The following is a 21,996-nucleotide window of genomic DNA, read 5'->3' as shown; positions in this document are numbered from 1 at the left end:
GTTGCAGATGTTTCTAATTCAGGTACCACCCTTTGAGTGGCAAGGATAGAGTGAAGCCTTAAGCTAAGTGTCTGAGGTAAACACTTCTCTCTTTCAATATAAGTGTGGGTCCTCTTCCATTTCCTTTTTGGTTCTCTGTCAGCTTCTTCTATGAAAGCCCATGGAAGAGAGTAAAGTCCTCGAAGACAAGGACCATGACGCCTTCCTCCTTGGGTCTCTCCTCTAGGGTCTAGTGCAGCGCCTGACACTTAGCAGTCATTCCACAGGCTGTCTACAACTGTAACAACAGTTAATAGGTTAATTTATCACAAGAGCTTCATAGACATAGTGCTAAGGGGCCGCAGCAGGAGCTCGCAAAAGAGGGACTGTTTTTTCCAGCTTCCATTCGAGTTAGGTGTGTGTACGCCACTGAGTCTCGCAAATGGGATGTGCCATATGCTGTTTCTGGTCCTGGCCCACACGAACTTTCCACATGTGGTCCTGCACATTCTTTTCCTCTCCGTGGACTTGATGAAGACAAGTATGGAGGCTGTGGAAGCCAGCTGGTGAAGGTAGCAGAGACAAAAGAGAGAAGGAGCCTGTGACCCTGTATTACTGACTGGAAGAGAGCCACTTGCTGTTCAGGATCACTCATTTTTGATCTTTCATAAGTGAAAAATAAAAGTCCATCTTTCTTGCGCCATTATAGATTTTGGGGTCTGTTTTTACAGTAGATTGCGTATCCTACTTAAAGCAGCTGGAATTTTGTAACTTGGCAGAATGATACCATGATATTAGTGTAAGATCAATGTTGTTTTTGAACTGGTTATGGTTTTCAATTTTGGATGGAGGGATGTTTGTAAATATAAATTCCTGTTAAATTAGCTTACTTTTTATTTATATACCCATGTTCAAAGGTGGCTGAACCAGGCTAATTGTATACCATAAAAACCATGTTCTGATTTGAATAGTTGCTGTTTTATTTAGAATTTTTAAAAACCCACTTTATTTAGAATGTATCTAGTTTTACCAGTGAAATGCAACATAGAAATTGCAGGTCTAATGTTTTTCTTACAATAATTAGTAGCAAAATTATGAGTAAGTTTGAAATACTAATGGTTCCTAGGGAAATATCTAAAATACAGATGTTTTCAGACCCATAACCCATGAATAAAAAGAACTGCTTTTTGAAACTATGTTTCTAATGACTAATATTCAAAAGCACCATAGGAAAGGACATGATAATTCAAAATTACCTCTATGGGTAAATAGTTCCTATAAAATGTAATCATTCCTCCAACTTAAGAGGTAGGAAGGATGAGGAATTTAGCAGAGTATTTGAATAAAAAATATCAGAGACATAAAAAAGTATAAGGAATATAAGGAAAATCAATGGGGTTCTGTTAGAAGTTATTACTAATCGTTGTACTTTTACTTATATAATCACATTATTTATAATAAAACCCTTTTATAATTATTGGCTGTAATACATATCGTCCAACTCACAGAATAAATGAAACTGAAGGGATTTCTGAGCCTTTTCATTCAGAAATGAAAAAGAGAATTGATTTCCATATTACAGATCCTTGTGGAAATAAATTACCAAATGGTCAGATGTGCTTTGCTTTACATCTCAGAGTATCATTTGTGGACACATTATTTATAGAAAACGTGATTAGTCTTCAAATGTGAAAAATATAGATAAATGTGTTATATTACACATTTTTGTAAACCAAGCAGGCAAAACTCCATTAACCTGTTAAACCAGAGGGATAGCCTTTCAGATAATAGTTACCAGCTGCCGAGATCCCTGATGCTAGGAGGCAGAGGATGTTTGCATCAGTGACCATCAAACGAGCTCCTCGTTTCTCTTAGTCAATTGTTTCCGTTTCTGTCTGCACCAGAGTTTTCCCTCCAGGATCGAGCAGGGGAGAATAAACCAGATACTGCATGATTTGAATTTTGAGTTTGTTGCTTCTCTTTCTGAGGTTTGAGTGTTACAAGGTCTAAGCAGAGTTTGCAAGCCAAGGAGGCAGGCTGAATCTGGCCTGCAGATAAGTTCTGTTGGCCCTGACAGTGTCCTTGTTTTTCTCAGGAGATTGATTGTACAAAAAAAGTCTGGACTGTGGCTTCTTTCAAAACATATGAAATTCTATGACCAGTGGTCCAGGATCCTGCTTGTGGGTGATCAAGTGAAGCTGAGGGGCTGCCACCCCTTTTTGGTGGGAAGACACTTACTGCATTCTCTTCCTGTTTTATTCTCCCAAGCTGAGATCATGCATTTGCCTGTCCAGCCCATGCTGGCATTTCTGTTTGTAACTCCTGTGAAGAGGAATGCAGAAGATATATGGAAATGAGAAAAAATAATCGAACAGTAAGGGTTAATGAGCTGCTGTGATTATAGAAAAAGCATAATAATGTTGCTGAAAATATTATCTAGTTTATAAAAATATAATAATTTCTGAGAGAAAAAAGCAAACTATATTTTCAAAAACAATGTTTCAATGAACTGATCTAAAGCTGTCATGATAGACTGCCACCCATCCTAGACCATTGTCTCTGTGTCCCATTTGCTAAAACCAGCATTCACTGGTGTTGCCATTCCACTTTGTAGAAACATGTCAAAAATTGAGAAGTTGAGGAACTGATAAAGATCATGGCAAAAAGGAGTTTCACACAAAAAATGTGAATGAAGACTGGGAATTCTTCCTTTTGGTAAAAGTACAGAGACGAGTGCAAAAGTGAAAAGAGTGTTAGGGCTTGCAGGGCCCTTAGGAGTTATGTAGCCCAGCCTTTCATTTTTGTGGTTGAGTCCATTCAGGCCTAGAGAAAGTGACTTAATCAAAGTCAAAAAAGAAGACAGGATGAAGCCCGGCCAGGGTGGAGCTATGCCCTGACACTCAGCAGAGAGCTTTCCATCACCGAGGAAATCCCTGGGGAAACTGCTCAGGGTTTTAGAATTGTAGGATGTTGGAGTTGGGAAGAACCAGCTTAATCCTGTTACATTACCTGTGAGGAGGTAACTGGAGGAAACAGGATATAGACCAAAAAATCCTTATTAAAACCCAGGAGGACCATTCAGTGCAGTTTCTTCACTGGCCTGTCCAGCCTCTTCTCATGACTTTGTCCTCCGTGTTTACCCCTCTCAGGCCCAACAAGTGTTTCAGTATGAGCCCGGAAGCTTCCCTATTCAGGGCCTATGCAAGTTTTAGTCCTTTATTCTAAAATACACTCTTCTGCTCCCTTTCTGGCTGATTCCACTGCTCAAGCGTCGTCCTAAGTATTACTTTTCCGAAGAAACTTTCCTGACCTACCTGATTAGGTGGGTCTCCCTAGAAGTCCTGTTTAAAGCTATTAGCAAATGAATAACTTTAATTTGTGTGGCATTAGAGGCCAGTATATTCTTTGGGTTCACTTTGTATTCATCATTGTATTGTTTACTTAAATTTTACTTTTATCAGATTATATAGTGAAAAATGTTAAAGGTTCCACAGCGCTTGTTGTGAAAAATAGCATCCCTGTTCCTGGTCTCTGCCTTACCACTTTATTTCTGCTTCCCAGAAAAGACACTTTTAACTCTTTTAGTGTGTGTGTGTGTGTGTGTGTGTGTGTGTGTTGGCATTAACTCCATATTTCTTAATAACATAATACTGCTATTTCTTGATTTTGAAAATTTAGCTATTGATTGCCTACTATGGAAAATGAGGTCATATGTCTTTTATATCACTCCCTTCTCACACCTAGACACACTTCCCCTCCCGTCATCTTCCCAGTGCATTTATATCATAATTTCTAGTTAGATAAGTATGTGGTGTTTATATTATTTTGAATATGTGTTATGCACAGTTGAGCCACATGATAAAACGTTATAACGTTTCCTTTCTTAGATACTAGATATTCCTTTTATATAATTTTTATATTCACTGCTCTTGCTAATTGTTTTCTCATTGGTTAGTTTTTAATGTATTAACACATCCTGCTAATTTCCCCATATTCTCTTGCATATGTGTAAATCTCATCTCAGGATGTGTGAGCACATTAGATACTAATTTCATCTTCTGGAGGTAGGTATCCTCCTGCTCCAGCCTGAATAGGTCGTTTGCCAAGCTTGCTCTATCACTGTTGCCTGGGACTTTCCTGCACTGTTGCCTGCAATGCCCTCTTGCTCTCTTCCACTGTGGGATCTCCTCATTACTAGATCCCTCTCTCAGAGGCCACAGATTAGTCATTTTTAAAACATCAAGATGAAGTAATATCAGTGACAAGTGCCTCAGAACCTCACAGTAATAAAGGCGTTCTTCTTTTTACACTGGATATTTAATCACATTTTGTGTTTTTAAAGTTGTAATTGGTTTTTTATGTCATTTTATGTAAAATAAATCCTCCCTTTCAACATCTATTAGTGACTATTTTTAGTTTTAATATATTACCTTTCAAGAAGGTAGCAAGGGCAACTGAAGACATGTTAAATATATATCACAGTTAAGTCATGCAGAAAAAAGTGCTTTTTCCCTTTTGAAATTACAGCTTCATATGTAAAGGGTTGAGTAAAATGGGTGACAGATTTGTAATGTGCTCAAGTAGAACAATTTATATTTTATGATTTCTAAGACAAAAGAGATGAAATCCACAATATTCAATTATGGGTTTGAATACTTGTAACTAGCAATCCCAAACAGAATCTTAGCCAAGACTTTTGCAAAACTGACAAGCTGATTCTAACATTTATATGAAAATGCAGAGCACAAAGACTGGCAAAGGCAGCCTGGAATAAGAAGAAAAAAAGTCAAACTACCAGAAATCAAGACCTGTCATAAAGCTACAGTAATCAGGATAGTGTGGTATCTGTGCCTGTATAGACAGATAGACCAATGGAACAGAATAGGGAGTTCAGAAACAAATCCACACATATATGTCACCTGGCTTATGACAAGGTTATCCTTCAGTGTAATGGAGAAAGTTCTTTTCAATAAATAATGTTGGCATAATTGGATATTCACATGGGGAAGAAAAGGACCTTGACCCTTATGTCGTAGATCACAGAAAAAAATCAATTCCAGTGGATTTAAAATCTAAATATGAGAATAAAGCAATAAAGTTTTAAAAAGCCCACAGGATAACATCTTCATGACTTTGGAGTAGGCAAACATCTTTTAAAAACAATGTGCACTAAACTACAGTGAAATTAAAAACTTCTGTTCATCAGAAGAAACCTTTAAGAGAGTTCAGAACCAAGTCACGCATAGAAAAAAAGATATTTACAATATATTCGTTTGAAAAGAAAGAAGTCAATAAGAAAGAGACAATCTAGTAAAAAAATAGCAAAAAAACTTGAATACCACTTTACAAAAGAATATTCTGATATCCAATAGGCACGTGATAAAATGCTCAATACCATGAATTATTCCTCTGTAAACCCACCAGAATGGCTAAAATGAAAAAGGCTTGCTGGTTGATGAGGATGCGGAGGCACTGTAACCTTTGTGCATTGCTGGTGGGAACATAAAATGGTGCAACTGCCATGAAAAATAGTACTACAGCAATTCCACTTCTGAGCATATGCCCTAAAGAATAGAAATCAGAAGCTTGAACAGATATTTGCACACTAATGTTCATAGCAGCATTATTCACAGAAGCTAAAAGATGAAAAGAACCCAAATGTCTATTGACTGATAAGTGCATAAACAAATTATGGTATATACCTACAATGGAATATTATTCAGCCTTGAAAGAAATGAAATTCTGATACATGTTACATCACTGATGAAATTTAAAGGCATTAGAGTAAGTAAAAGAAACCAGACACAAAAAGATAAATATTATATGGTTCCACTTATAAAGGTACCTAGACTAGTCAAATTTATAGAAAACAGAATGCTGGTTGCCAGAGCCTGGGGATTACCAGCACTGGGAGTTACTTTTAATAGGTGCAGAGTTCCAGTTTGGGATGATGAAAAAGTTCTGGAGACGGATGGTGGTGATGGTCGTACAACAATGTGAATGAATGTACTTAATGCTACTGAACTGTACACTTAAAAATAGCTCAGATGGTAAATTTTATGTTACAAATATTTTACCACGATAAAGAAAGAGGCTTTTGTCAGGAAGGATATGAAATATGTAACTATCATTCATTGCTTACGGGTGTGTAAATTGGTCCAAATATTTTTGGAAACTCTTGTTAGTATCTACTGCAGCTGAACATATGCCTACCCTTATCACTCAGGAATTTCATTCCTAGATGCATGTGTCCAATAGAAATTAGTACATATCTCAAATATATGCACAAGAATGTTCAGCTATATTATTTTTACTAACCAAAACATGGAAACAACCCAAATGTCCATCAATAGTACAATGAATAAATAAATTAAGATATATTGATCAGGGCTGGCTACATAATTTACAGGGCCCAGCGCAAAATATTTAAAAGTTCAGGTGCTTTGTTAAGAAATTATTAAGAATTTCAAGATGGCAACAGCAGAGCATTACACCAAGCAAAAGGCTATGTGACATTGCACAGGTGACATCCCAGGAAGCCTGCCTGATATTAATACAATGCAGTACTACATGGCAGTAAAAATAGGTACAACCTATTGCTACATACAAGCGGATGAAGTTCGCGATATATTGTGAATAAAAGAAGTCAGACACAAAAGAGAATATACTATGCGGTTTCATTTCTGTGAAGATTAAGAACAGGGAAAATAGTATACAGTGGTAGAATTTAGAATAGTGGCTACTCGAGAGGGATGTATTGAATGGGAAGGGGCATGAGAGAGCCTTCTAGAGTGGTGAAAATGTTCTATATCTTGATCTGGATTATGGTTACACAGATACATACATGTATAAAAACATAAATGACAATACTTGTCTGATTGAATATGAAAGCACTCATGGTGTCTGCTGTTCCTACCCTCCAATCCCTGTCATCCAGGCACAGATCTCAATCTTGTGCTCTGGCTCCTGTTTGGATGGGTGGTGTTGTATGGACGTGTGGCTCAGAGAGCAGTGGAGGAAGACCCTCCATGCTGACATGCTCTCTGATTCACGGCACCCACATTCCCATTGTCCACTATCAACATCTGCTGTCCTGAGATACTCCTCAGAGCCAGGGACACCAGCCATGCCAATTCACACCCAACACACTCAGAAGTCTATCTAGGATACTTAGGTTATAGGCAGAAGTGCCTCACATGACCTAAAAAAAACCCCTACATTGTAGCACACCACGGCTGTACTTTGCCTTCATTTTCATGAGACATTATTTCAGAGACCCTCCTCTTTTCATTGCAATGTAATCACTAGATTTAACATAAGAAAAAAAAATACACATTTAGAAAGAAAACAATTTTCATATTAAAAACAAAATAAAAATAGAACATTAGAAGGAAATTTACTCTAGTAATAGAGGTCATTCAGTTAGCACATACTCTTGACTGGTGACTATTGGCTGAAGCAGCCCTTGACATAGAGTGGACCATAGGGTTTGAATTCTTGGATTTCCTTTTTGAAGCAACGAATGGTGTCATCCACACAGGGTCAAAGGGACACTAGCCAAAGAACCATCTGCCTTCCCACTCAGTTTGAGAATCCCTGGCATTTTAAGGAGATGCCAGTTTTCCTTTTACGAGAAAAATACTTCTCTGCTATGCATCAATCTCTCTGATAAATCATGGCTATTATTTCTATTATAATTATCTTTATAAAAATTCAGTCTTGGGACTTCCCTGGCGGTCCAGTGGTTAAGATTCTGTGCTTCCACTGCAGGGGGCGTGGGTTCGATCCCTGGTCAGGAGAACTTAGATCCTGCATGCCGCGAAGTGCAGCCAAAAAAAAAAAAAAAGTCCATCTTTAATATCCTGGGATATTTTAACACTGTGTGTAAATTTAATATGGAAAGCACAAACCCATTATTACCTGTTTTCTTGGAGCATAAGAGAATAAATGGATAAGAAAACAGAGAATGGATAAGAAAAAATGGTAGGATTGTTGTCCTTTGACAGCATGGGCACAGGCAGGGTCCTGCCCAGCACAGAGGCCCAGTACGGAACTGTGTGTGTGTTGGGAATTACCATCCTCAAGGGAGAAACCCTCAACCAATAGAGTATGGGAGCTGGTGGATGAATGCTTCTTCCCATCTTTCATCAATAGATGATTCAAAGAAATACTCTATTCATTCCTCAGAAAGTCCCCAGAGGGATCAAGCCCCAGTTGCCCATGGAAGTGACCTTGATAACACACCTTGCTTTGGCTTTACTTCCTCCCCTGTTTCGCTTTCCTCAGTCTCTCACTGCTGATCCGTTTGATCATCTCCCCAATAAATTACCCGCTTTGTTTTTGGGGAGAGGGTGGATCACCCTGGGCTAAGATGCAGGGACCTAGTTTCCTTCTAGCCAGGGCCTCAACTGTCCCCTAGAGCTTCAAAGCCCTCCTCTGGATTTTCTGCATCTAACTGGCCAATGAACAGAGAAAGTGTGGGCATATGAAAAAAGAAGAAAACTCACAAGCATAGGGGCTAAGCCAAAGTTATATATATATTTTATACCCTTAACTAGTCTCTCAGCCTCTTGAGACCCTGAAATTTCTTCCTCATTACTTCTCTTTAAAGAACCAAAATTAGATCCAGCCTGGAGAAGAACCTTACTCCTGATTCTGGCAAGAACCAATTACAGGTTTGCCCCAGAGAGGTGCACTGGGATGAACTGTCAAGGGTTAGGAGAAGAGCCCAGGTAACACAATCCTTCATCTTGAGGGTCTTTGGAAGGTTTGGTTGGTTCTTTTTAGTCCTTGGTTATAGGTACAAGATGGCAGACATCACTGTGAATATGTCTTTTCTCAATAAAATGTAACCATTAATTATTGCATGCCTTGTGTGTGACAGGTGTTTACATTACCTCCCTTAATCTTCAAATGAGCCATAAAGCAAGTTCCATTAACCCCATTTTGAGCTGAGGAACATGAGTCATTAAGTGATTGGAGCTGTAGTTCGCTGGCTACTGCTGTATACTCATACCTTCTTCTCTGAATACTTGTTTCGTGTTCTGGCTCTCTTCTGAGCAGCCGTCTCTCACATCCCATATATTCAAGGGTCTGGAGTGAGATTGCCAGATAAAATACAGAACACCAATTAGGTTTTAATTTTAGATAAACGATGATTTTTTTTTGTATAAGTATGCCCATGCAATATTACTGCAAATATTGCATGGTCATAGTTATACTAAAAAGTTATCTGAAATTCAAATTTAACTGGGCCTCCTGTATTTTTATTTGTGAAATCTGGCAAGTCAAGGTGAGCTAAGTGTCTTTCTTATGCATTGTTGTCCCCTCCACACCATTTCTGCTTCCTTAGAACTCGCAACTTTGAAACACAGGCCTTCAGACTCCACTTTCTACATGAACCCCTCCTTGTTGAAATTGTCTGCCATGCTTGTTGTCACTCACGTCAATTCATTGATTGTTTTAGCAACTGATTCACTTTCTTTCTCACGGTAATAATTTCATTATTTTTTATGATTCCAATATCCACATAAATGACACTTCAATACCCTTGCTTTTGATTTCTTTTACCTTCTAATTTCAAACATCCCAGTTCAACAGGGGAGGAGCATAGGGATTGTGGAGAGTTTTGCAGTATTAAATAGGATGGTCAGGGAGGCCTCACTGAGGAGATGACTCCGAGCAAACACCCTGAAGAGGGACCCAGCTCTGCTGACACTTGGACAGAAGTGGTCCAGAAAGAGGAAATCATAAGCACAAAGGCCTTGAGGTAGAAGTCTCCCAGGGTGTTTAAAAAGTTTTTTGAGAACAGAGATTGTGTCTTATACTTGGTGGTGTTATTAACTGTGCCCAATAATTTCTTGCCTACAGGAATAATTCAGTAAATATGATGATTCAAAGAATACAATAAATTCTTGTGTCATAAGTGAATGAGAGGCGGCACCTTGATAGAAGGTTATTAAACATATTTGGAAATCAATTCCTGTCCTGTGGCAGTATTTAGGATTTTGAACAATATGTAAAATAAAAGCATAAGTTAAATAAGTAATTAAAATTACATACACCTAGAGAAGTGCATTTAAGAGGTGCAGTTTGAGTGGCCACATTTCTGTAGCTTTTCACGACCTTTAGATTCCTTTGCTTTAAATTCAGTAAGAATCTTGAGGAATGGAGGTAAGGAAAGGTAGTGAAGATTAGATATTAGTTTTAGCGGTTTATTCAATAAAGCTTCTTTTGGTGCCTGCCAAGTGAGAAAAGCCGGATATATTCTGGTGCCAAGAACAGAGCTCCACACAGTAAATACTTTGTAAGTTTCTGTAGAACGAATGAGTGAATGAATGAACGAATGAAATGAATTTAGGAGGGTGGTCTCTCTTAAGTTCCCGGATTTGACGCCTAGAGTATCAGAGCCAAATTTCCAATTTTGCTTAATAATTCCTGTACTATGATAGAGGGTGATAACAAAGAAAACGATTAAATAAAACAATGAGCCTTAACGAGTAGGTGGTAACCGACGTTGCTCTGAATTCTGTCCGTACTAGGCTTCCGTAGTCTTTCCGCCTCTAACTCGTTTACGCCGCCGCGCCGGTAGTGATGTCGCGAGATTTGGAGCTCGCGGGAAAACTTGTTTGCGCGTCCGGAGCGGAGGGCGAGCGCGCGGGAAGTTCGAGTGTCGGACCCCGGGAACTCGGGCTGGCATGAGCCTCTGGGTGGACAAATACCGGCCCTGCTCCTTGGGCCAGCTGGACTATCACAAGGAGCAGGCGGCCCAGCTGCGCAACCTGGTGAGTCGGCGGGACGGGGCGGGGAGAGCCGGAGGAGGGGAGGCCTTCGCCCTCCCGCTTCAGAAGGTGATGAATGCTGTGGAGAAAAGTAAAACTGGGACGAGGACACGGTGTGGGGGCGGGGCCTGTGCTTGTAAACAAAGAAAGTCTCCCTGAGGACTGTCATCTGAGCCAAAGCTTGAAGGAAGTGGGAGAGCCCACAGTAGGGAGCTCTGGGGGAGGAGTGGCGCGGGTAGAGGGAACAGCAGGTGCAGAATCCCTGAGGCAGGAGTGTGCACAGCCCGTCACTCGGGAGGCCAGTGCGGCTGGCTAACCGTGGGCCAGTGGGAAGAGGAGTAGGAAATGGGGGAGTTTGGGGGTGGGAGGAAGTGCAGATACAGTAAATTTTAATAGAGTGAGATGGGAAGCCTTTGGAACGTTTTGAACAGAGAAGTGACATCATCTGACTTTTTAATAGGCTTACTTAAAATTTCTTGGTGTCATTGCCCGCATTTACAAAAAGGAAGATATTGGGTTTATTAATTCCTAAGGTCATTTTTAATTCTAAAATATGTGGTATTAGGTTGTCCTTGAGTTTAATTCCTTAATGGAAGATTTTTCTTTTCCCTGTCGCGATGCCTATTTTTATGTTGTAGTTGATAAAAGTATCTAATGACAGTGCTTTGTGAAAAGCAAACTGAAGTTTGTAGAGAGTGGAGATGGAAGAAGGGTCTTGAGTAGAAAAGCCACTTATCTACTCTTTTTAAGGGCCTAAAGTACCACTTCCTGATGGAGGTGTTTTGCTCAGCACTCTGGTCTTCAAGTACCCGTCTTTTTCAGAATTACAGGTACTATTTGTAAAGTTTTTTTTTTTAGTGAGAAATTATAATAGAAGAACTCCATCCTTATATATGAAAGGCATTAGAAAAGTTGGTGGTGGTGTGAGAGTGAAGTGTTTTTTTTAAACTCTCTTTTAAAATTATTGGTATTCCAATACTAATACTATACTAATTTTAAGTAAATCTATTAATTTACTATTTTATTTATTTTTAGTATTTAAAAAAATCTAAATAAATATATCCCGTGGTTAAGAAAATCAGAGTCAAAGCTATTCTAAGAAAATGCAATTTATAAATGAATACAGCTTCATTTATAGACAAATTGCATTTTCTTACAATAGCTTCGACTTTGATTTTCTTAACCATGGGCTATATTTTATATTCTATTGCCAGTTTTCTATTATATAAAATTTGGAATAAATATTTGCACAAAAATTTAGTATATTAGTCTTGTGTTAATAGATTTGGCTTTTCAAAAGTATTCACCTGTTTACCTTTGAATCTACAACCTAATAAAAGTGTGAAACATTTGCAGCATAACTTATTTTTGGTGAGATAGAAGTTTAAAAAAATGAAGGCTATATTTGTGGAGTACCTACTATTTTCCATGCGTTGTCTTAGGTAAATAGTTCCTTTCCTTGACGCTTTTTTCTTTGGGTGCCAGAGATAGATGAGTTTACAAAGTACTAAAATTCACTGTAACAAGCACTTCTGTTAAGATACTTATTTTCATTTTTTTCTAAAACGGTTATTTATAAAACTTTTGCTCCACAAGATTTTATGCACCTGAAGCTAAGGTCTGTGTTCTTGTCATCTTTATAGCCTTCATAACACTGATCCCCAGACCTGACTGAGCATCAGAATCACCTGGGAACGTTTTTAAAAAACAAACAATCTTGTTCTGAAATGCAGCACTGTCAGCGTCCTACTCCATTCCCTTGCTCTTAATTTATAAAATTACGCAGACCGACTTCCGACTCCCTGCATCTGCATTTCTTGAAGGCTATCTCTTGCTGACACCTCTAAGCAAACTTGAAATGTCAGGGAATTAATGCCCTCTCTTTCTCTCCATTCACTTTCCCAAGCCAGCAAAGGATTGATGAGAGGTAGTGTATCATACTCCAGCTTCTCCACCCTTGGGTGGTTTAATAGTGTGGTATATTTTTCACTGGCTTCAAGAGTATCCCCAGCAGGATCACGCCCCAGGTGCCCAGAGTGGTATTTAAGTTAACAACACTGTTGTTGGCTGCCTTCCTTCCTTGCTTTCCTGCTTCCCTACAAAGTTTTCCTTTACCTTCCAAATAAAACCAGATGCACTCGTTTCTTATCAAAGGGACTATTTGTAGAAGCCCAAACCACGACAGGCGTCAGTCTCAGTTACTGAATCATAATCTTGTGGATGGGGTCCATTAATTAATCAGTCTTTTTATTAAAAGTTCTCTGGAAGAGTCTGACAGTCAGCCAGGTTTGGGATTTCTTGCTTTCTAGCATATAGTGTTGTATCTTACATGTACTGTGCTAGATATATAAGTTATATAACATTAGTCCCAGGGAGATAATCAACATTTCAGAGTTAAAGATCTGTCTCTCTATATATATATTCACACACACACACACACACACACACACACACACATTTTTGAAGTTTCATAGGTAGAGACACAAAATATTTAATACTTGAAAAGTAGTTTACTTCCACACGTTGGGCAGTAGTTTGGGGAAAATGCCTTGTTCTTTTTTTTCCAGGTGCAGTGTGGTGACTTTCCTCATCTGTTAGTCTATGGACCATCAGGTGCTGGAAAAAAGACAAGAATTATGTGTATTCTACGTGAACTTTATGGTGTGGGAGTGGAAAAATTGAGAATTGAACATCAGACCATCACAGTAAGCATTTCACTTTGATGCCCTCCAAATATTTAGAGCAGGGATTTTCAGTCCTCATCATATAGGACCCTTTGCTGCCCAATGTGTGATTTAAGTAAGAATTTCACAGGTAATCCTGGTGTACAGGTTTGAGAGTTGCTGATTTATAGACCTAACTATTATAACCAGACAAAAGTTACATTACGTTAGAGAAGAAATATGAGCAACAGGAGACTTTGGGTAAGATGTAGGTGGTGGGATTCATTTCAGATTCGAATTAGCGTCAGCTGGAACTAGAACTCAAGTTTCTAAAGTTCATTGTGCTGAGAGCAGTAGTGGGTATGGAAAGGGAACGATTTGGAGAAAAATTTTAAACGTGGAATCTGGTGACTTGGTAAAGATTGGGCAGCTGACTGACTGGGAGAGGAGGCCTGAGGCTCTGGGATGCTCAGAGTTCCCATGATCTTGCCCTGGCTGTGTTCTGTAGCCTCATGGTCTGCAATGCATTTTCATACTCTTTCCTTACTGACAGTGTTTAAGATCTAGCTGAAATGTATCCTCTTGGAAGTGCCCCCCCAACCCCGTTATAATTAATGTTTCCTCCTACAACCCATAGTTTATACTTTTTAGAGCATTTGCTTTGTTTTGCCTTGATCATAGTTATTTATACATCTTTACTCTGACAAGATTGTATTTGTTTTGAAGTTATATAAGGTAAATTTTATATTTTTGTACGTTATACTTGACATGTAGCATTATATTAGTTTCAGGTATACTGCATAGTGATTTGATATTTTTATGCATTATGAAATAATCACCACAATCAGTCCAGTTGCCATCATTTTCATATTCTTCATAGCCTCTGGTATAGTGTCTTGCACATATTAGGCACTGAAAAAATGTAAACTGAGTGACTGGACAGTAGGTTGTGCTATTAATAGAATCTTTAGGAGGATAAATGGACTGTAGGCTAATGTGGATTAGCTCGTGTTTAGACACATAGAATTTGAGGTGTTGGTAGTACATCCTGGTGGAAATTCTTTAAAATATGCAGGGACAAATTTAATAAGGAAGGTAGTAAGAAAACCTTATACGTAATCTTATAAAAGGACAAAAAACAAGAGCTGATCAAATGGAAAGATGCATCATGTTCTCAGTAGTATTTAAAAGTATCTGTTCTCCCCATGTTCAGTATAAATTTTAGTGAAATTCCAATTAAAATGCAATTTATTTTTTTAATTGTATGAAGTGATCTTAAAGTACGTTTCTGAGACTAGCTAAAATAATTATGAAAAAGAAGATTTGTGAAGTGGGACATGTGTTTATTAAACCATACTGTAAGGCTACTATAATCAAAACAATATTGTTATGGCATGGGGATAGAGATTTACATCAGTGGAACTGAATAGAGAGCCCAGAAATATGACAGCCCAAGATCTGTTTCACATCAGTAGGAAAAGGATTGGTCAGCAAAATGTGCTAGCATAACTAGTTACCAACCCAGAAGAAAATAAAGTTGAACCCCTATGACACATAACTTATAAATCCAGATCAGTTAAAGACTGAAATGGTAAAATGAAACTAAATTTCTTAGAATAGAATTTCTTAGACTGTATGAACAGTGTATGAGTCAGGAACACCTTTTAATAAAAAACATGGGAGCTGTAGAAGAAAGTATATACTTGGGTATATATGAATTTTAGAAGTTTGTATGACAGAAGATAATATACATAAGATCAATAGAAAAATGAAGGATTATAAAAAATATTTGAAAGGAATGTATTAGATAAAAGATTTTACAAAGTGACAATGGAAAAACAACCTGGTAGAAAACTGAATAAAATATGGTCACAGGAGAGAAAGATAAACAGTCAATAAACCTATGTGAAGATGTTTGACCTTTGTGGTAGTTGAAGAAAAGCAGTGAGAGTCTATTACACAGTCATCAAATAGGCAAAAATTGAAGGCATGATGAAACCTATTGCAGATGAGGAATAACGAGGAGTATTTGTTGCCAGTGGAAAAGTGAATTGTTAGATTTTTTTGGAAAGTGGCTGGTTATACATAAACACATATATACGTAAAAAAGTTTAGAAAACACATCATCTTCAATCCAGCAGATCTTTTATTGGGACTCTGTTACATAGAAGTGAAAGCAGTGCATGAGACATATGCACAAGGATGTTAATTATGGAATTGTTTGAGATTGTAAAAAGCAAGAAACAAAATGCCCATCTGTATGACTGGCTTTGGGACATCCATGTTATAGTTGATATGCAACTATAACAGCCTATACCACTTGTCTGAGAAGGTTGTCTAGATGTGTTAAGGAAAAGCAAAACACAGAGAAATATATATGATTGCGTCTTTTTAAAACAATTTTTGCAAGTACGCTGACACACTCTATGTAGTAATGTATTAGTATGTGTTTATTTTTGTGTGTTATCGTGGAAGAGGCTGTGAAAGGACATAGGCAAATTGTTTACAACGATGATCTGATAACTGGGAATGGTTTGGAGATTTCTGGAGGTAAAGGAGAAAAGTGATCACACTAAAAACAGAATGTGTGATGTGACGCAAGGTACATAAAAACATATATGTTTACATGCATCTTAAGAAAGGAATGGGGTTAATGAAGTTGAAGCATTAGTGGTGGTCATCTAAAGTTTTCTTTCTTTAGTAAACATAAATTGTTTACATAATTAAAAAGAATGAAATACAGAAAAGAGAAATAGTTATGAATAAACATTAAAAAAAAAAACTATTTTCTTTGTCCACAGACTCCATCTAAAAAGAAAATTGAAATTAGCACTATTGCAAGCAATTACCACCTTGAAGTTAATCCCAGGTAAGTTGCTACTACATAGAAATAAGCAATTTTAGAATAGCGATGTTCAGACCTTTTTTTAAAAGAGAATGTTTTTTTGAAATAAAATTATGTATGGAAACAATATATACAATAGATAAAAGTGAAGCTGCCCTGTGTGAGACGGGGAGCCTAGAACCTTCCTACTTTCCCTTCTCTTTGATACCCCCCAAGTCAAATAATTTTAATTAAGTTTTCTTGCTCTACAGAGCTCTGTGCTTTACACAAAGTATTTTGCATAGTCAGTAAGTTTTTGTTGAATTATACTGACTCATTCAGAACTGGTGAGCAAAGTGTGTCTAAAAAGTTTGTAAATGCCTGAAAAAATATTTCAGAAAGTGAATTTGGGTTCCATTTTCTTTGTTTCAGTTTTTTGATTAGAGGGTATTACAGTCCATCAGCCACTGTCTGTATTCTCTATCATGAGATAATGACTAGGATCTTGTTGGGAGGCACATTAAAAACTCATGCCACAGCAGTTACTTTCTGCTTAAGTAAATGATGTAGAAATGATTGTATTGGGCGTAAAGTTGGCTAAGCCTTCAGGGTTCTACGGGGTCTGATATGTTCTTGAAGGAGAACAGAATCAAGGACATCTTCAGGCAAAGGCAACTTTACGGGCAGTGGCACAGCAATGAGATCGAGCATCGCTTTCTAGACTGAATGGAATAAGAGGAAGAGAGTTTTAAGCTAATGTGTATTCAGTAGCAGGCACTGTGTGGGAAGCTTTACATGGATTATTTAGTCCTCAGAACCCTAACAGACTGATATTATTTTTCCTAGGTATGTCAAAGAAAAAAATTAAGGTTGGTGGGAAAGGGTCTGATCGTAAAAGTAGAGAGTGGTAATTCCATAGACAAAAGCAAAATATTTCAGATTCTGGACAAGGAAATGATTATAAAAGAAACACTGTACGTATATTGATCTAATAATATTGAATTGAGACAGACAATGGCTGTTTGGGAAAATAAACTAAAGCTGACTTCTTTGCCCTCTTTTTCTCTTTGAGAGTTCCTCCATAGCAAGAATAGTCAGTTGGCGGGTAAGCTGTTTGTTTTTCAGGTGTTTTAAATTGAAGTCAGTTGGAGGGTAAGCTGTTTGTTTTTCAGGTGTTTTAAATTGAAGTCAGTTGGAGGGTAAGCTGTTTGTTTTTCAGGTGTTTTAAATTGAAGTCAGTTGGAGGGTAAGCTGTTTGTTTTTCAGGTGTTTTAAATTGACATTCAGCCTGAATTAACCAGGTGACTTATGTTGGTTTGTGAGGTGCGGGACTTAAGTGCTAAAGCAATGATATTGGTATAAATGACAGGTAATGCCTGTAAATCAGCAGCTTACAGAGTTCTGATTTGTGTCCTAAACTTAATTTGCTTATCCCATCCCCTTGCTAAGACCCTGAATCAACTCTGCTGGTGCTGAGAGGGACTTGTCTAGGCTTGTTCTCTCTCAGACCTTTACTATTTCGGGGGTGGGGAAGAGGAACAGAGATTAAATTTCTGTTCCAAGGAGTTATTTTTATATTTTAAATTAGCTCTGACTAGGTATTAATTATAGTGGGTACAGAAGTGTCAAAGTATTTGACAAGCTGTTAATAGCTATTGCTCTTTTTTTTTTTTTTGAGTCTCTTCCCTTTTTTTCTTGATGAGTCTGGCTAATGGTTTATCAATTTTGTTTATCTTCTCAGTAAACTTAATATAAGAACATGCTTGGTGTTTTCAGTGATATTAACCAAATTGTAGTTGGAATATTTTTAGTATTTAATGACCCTAAAACACTTCACTTTTAAAGTTTTGTGAATGTAATAGGTGTTACTCAGTTTGATTAAAATTTTGATCACTTAAGATCTTCAACATTTTTCTTACAATAACAGATTAAGAATAAGGGCATAATACTTTCTAAATATTTACACACATATTTACCACTATTTTTGTTTTGTATAGTGATGCTGGAAATAGTGACCGGGTAGTAATTCAGGAGATGTTGAAAACAGTGGCACAATCACAGCAACTTGAAACAAACTCTCAAAAAGATTTTAAAGGTATGTGATAAAAAGATTTCTTTTTATGAGGCAGACACTTAAATTACAAGCAGTGGGTATAAGAGAAAAATGTAGTGGGGAATGTAAATTCCATCCATTTAGCAAATATTTATTAACCTCTTGTTCTGTGCCAAGCACTATGCTACCTTTTTTTTTTTTTTCTTTAAATATGTAAAAGTGAACGAGAGACATGATCTCTGCTCCTGGGAGTTTATAGTCTAACGGAATTGAATTTTGGCAGAAAGAGAACTATTTGTGCCACCCATTTGTTACTTTAGAACTAGATAAGTAGTGAAAAAATACTTAATTTAAAATAAGAAATTGCGTGATTTAAAAATAATGGTTCTTAGAACCAAAGTGACATGTTCATTATCGAATATTTAGCTAAAAAAAGAAAATCTATATTGGCTATAATCCCTGTAACAGTTACTGTTAACATTTGCAGTATTATTTATGTACATATATATGCATATATTTTTACAGGAGATTTTTTGATAAATATGCCAATATTTAATGCTTTTGATATATTTTGCCAAATTCTTTATCTGAAAGAGGGTATAGCTCTGTGCTACCACCAGCAGTGTTTAGGAATGCCCATTTCTCTCTAACATTTATCAACACTGGATAATTATTTTTAATCCTTGTCAGTTTGAGTGGAGAAAATAAATTGTTTGTACATTTGCTTTTTTTTTTTTAGTGAATGTGATGATTTTATCTTTTGTTCATTGCTTATTTTACTGTTTTGTAAATCGCCTGTGCATATTCCAGTGTATTTCTTATCTTTCCTCCTCAGTGTATACTTCAAAATAAATTAAACAATTTTTTTTCAAATGCTCTTCTGTATCCATTAATGTAGTTTGATGATTTTTCTTCTTAGTGTTTAGTATTATATTACTGGATCTTTTAATGAAACTGCTTTGCATTTCTGGAGTAAATGTCACTTGGTTGGGATGTGTTAATTTTTAAAATATGCTGCTGTTTTCTCACCTAGCAATGATTTATTTTTTTATCATTTTATTTGGTGCTATCCTTGTCAGATACTGGGATCAATCTCTTTGTCTTTATTTTTCCTGTTCTGTTCAGTTTTGGTTCTATTTCCAGAACTTCTCCATATTGTGAAGTGTTGTCTTGGAAGGAATATTCATTTTATTATTTTCAGTCCAATGTTCTGTCAAACCTTATTGCATCAAGGTTCCTTAGCTCTTATCCATGAATTGAGCCCTATGAGTGCTGTTCTTAAATTGGCCCATGATATTTCCAGTGTGCTTTTGTGGGTGATTTGGGGTTCTCCTGTCCTAAAGGCTGTCAAAAACCTGGTGGGTCCCAGCCACTTCCTCCCACACATAGTTTCTTGTTCTCACTTGCTCATATTTAGGGTTCTTAGGGACAGCTTGTCACCTAGTTTTGATATAAATGTTGTCTTGGGTCTTGGAATCTTTACTTGTTCTGTCTGTTTTTATGGGAGAGATTCAAATGCTACAAATGCTACCACTGTCATCTTCTAGAAATAATTTAATACAATGAAAAATACAGCAGTTGGATTCAGTCCCTACATACTATTCCTGAAGCACTTTAAGGCCAATCTTTGATTATGACCAGATGGAATCTTATTATACAAGTAACCAGATATCTTTATGCCTTATTTGCTACATCTCTTGTGCCAGTGTTTTCCAAAGTATATTCCTTAATGCTAAGATGTTCTACAGAAATGTGCTCCTGAGATAAATTATTTTGGGTAAATGCAGCACAGTATATCCTTGTTGTGGTGATTTCTACTGTGTATAAATATAATAAAGGCTGCAGTAAATTCTACAACAAAATAACATCTTTAACTTTGTTTAGCCTAGTGTTTTTTAGACTTGTTTGATCTGAGAATGTTTTAAAATAAAAATAGAAGAAATTATTCTCACCATACCTATAAGTTTTGCATATCTTCTCCAAAGGGGAAAGTAGTATATTAGGCTTATTGTTTAGGATTTCACTCTGAATAACGAGGAGGAAAAGGAAGAGAAATACTTAAGTTAAAGTTTGTTTTGTTTTTCCTTGACTCAGTCGTGTTATTGACAGAAGTTGACAAACTCACTAAAGATGCTCAGCATGCCTTGCGCAGAACCATGGAAAAGTATATGTCCACCTGCAGGTTGATCTTGTGTTGCAATTCTACATCAAAAGTGATACCACCTATTCGTAGTAGGTGCCTTGCAGTTCGTGTGCCTGCTCCCAGCATTGAAGATGTAAGTCAAGTTAAACGTTTCCGAAAAAAATTTCACTTCAGATTCCATGCGTACTGTGTGTACATCCCTGTCATGTTTGTTTTCGTGAAAACATAGTGAGCTATATCAGTAATTTAGGAATAGCAATGGCCTGGATGCTAACTATTAGTATATGTATAAATCTATATATAGTAAATACCAGATACCAATATATAGAAAATGTTCTTTCCATTAAATCATCTTTTACTTTAAACAAGTAATTACTGTGGATTTTACTAAAGTAGGTAAGGGCTAGTTATTTAATGGCTTCTACCTTAACCTGATTTAATTGGCTTATGGAGGAGACGTGAGTATGCAGGAAATAGATTTTGCAAGAAGATGATTTGGGAATACCTAGTCCCCTGTTAGGGGACCAAAGTTAGTCTGAAACATAATACATTTTTTTGTTTTCTTTATCATTCTTAATAGCCATCAGTAGAAATACCAGTTTCTCACAAGCAGTTTTCTGCTGTTTAATAGATTTGGGACAATTTTATGCAAAGTGGGGATAATATGTGACATTGTATTAGTTTCAAAGTAGTTAAAGTAACTTTATTATAAGTTTCACTTGTAAAAATTTTGGGGGTGATAGAGTTAAAAGTGTCTGTAAAGCAGCAGCACTGCCAGGTTTCACCACTCCCATGGGCACCATTCAGGTCTTAGTGCCTGAGTCGTGTGCACTTCAGCTTGTACGGCTCTACTTGGCAGCCTTGTGGGCAGTATCTTTGCCCCCAGCCTGAGACCCTTTCTCTCCAACTCCCTGCTGCTTTGAGGAGGCTGTCAGGCTTGGAGCTGGGACCAGATCTTCCTCCAGTTGCCCATCTAGCTGCTGCCTCTTCCTGACAACTAGGCTAGACCCCTGGCTTCCTGCTGAAGGAGCAGTGGGTTAGGGTAGGGTAGTGACCAAAAAAAAGGTTGGGGAGGGTCTATAAAGATATTAACAGAAATTGTCTCAGTATGCTGTTTGACAGATTGCCCATTTTTGTTAATTATTTTGTTTGTAGGTTTGCCATGTGTTATCTACTGTGTGCAAGAAGGAAGGTCTAAATCTTCCTTCACAACTGGCTCGTAGACTTGCAGAGAAGTCCTGCAGAAATCTCAGAAAAGCCCTGCTTATGTGTGAAGCCTGCAGAGTGCAACAGTGAGTGAAAGGGGGAAGTTACCATGGGAAACATTTTGGGACATAAGCCCGCTTTCATTTAATTTATTTTGTTCTCTTTTTGTCATGTAGATATCCTTTCACTGCAGATCAAGAAATCCCTGAAACAGATTGGGAGGTGTATCTGAGGGAGACTGCCAATGCTATTGTCAGTCAGCAGACTCCACAGAGGTAACTGCTGTAAAAGATCACCATGAAAGTTTGGTCATTGAGACAGTACAGATATTCTAAGTTTTAGGTTAG

The 21,996-nt window shown here is 37.4% G+C and overlaps 1 protein-coding gene across 3 annotated transcripts in view; it reads left to right on the top strand.

Moving 5' to 3' along the window:
* Window positions 1-21,996, top strand: part of RFC3 (replication factor C subunit 3) — a 248,624-nt gene that overhangs the window by 206,652 nt on the left and 19,976 nt on the right. For 2 of the 3 annotated variants that reach the window (XR_009697520.1, XM_061170814.1), the window contains exons 1-7: window positions 10,587-10,763; window positions 13,328-13,465; window positions 16,225-16,292; window positions 18,245-18,342; window positions 20,395-20,576; window positions 21,599-21,735; window positions 21,826-21,924. Coding sequence is in view for 2 of the 3 variants with exons in the window: in XM_061170814.1 (XP_061026797.1) it covers window positions 10,677-10,763; window positions 13,328-13,465; window positions 16,225-16,292; window positions 18,245-18,342; window positions 20,395-20,576; window positions 21,599-21,735; window positions 21,826-21,924 (809 nt within the window). In the remaining variant the exon portion in view is untranslated. Of the gene's footprint in view, window positions 1-10,586; window positions 10,764-13,327; window positions 13,466-16,224; window positions 16,293-18,244; window positions 18,343-20,394; window positions 20,577-21,598; window positions 21,736-21,825; window positions 21,925-21,996 lie in introns of those variants that run through there. The other variant, XM_061170815.1, reaches the window with a different exon arrangement.

The sequence above is a fragment of the Eubalaena glacialis genome, chromosome 16 (assembly GCF_028564815.1).
Source record: "Eubalaena glacialis isolate mEubGla1 chromosome 16, mEubGla1.1.hap2.+ XY, whole genome shotgun sequence".
In the NCBI taxonomy this organism is placed as follows: Eukaryota; Metazoa; Chordata; class Mammalia; order Artiodactyla; family Balaenidae; genus Eubalaena; species Eubalaena glacialis.
This window is presented reverse-complemented; position numbering and strand designations above follow the sequence as displayed.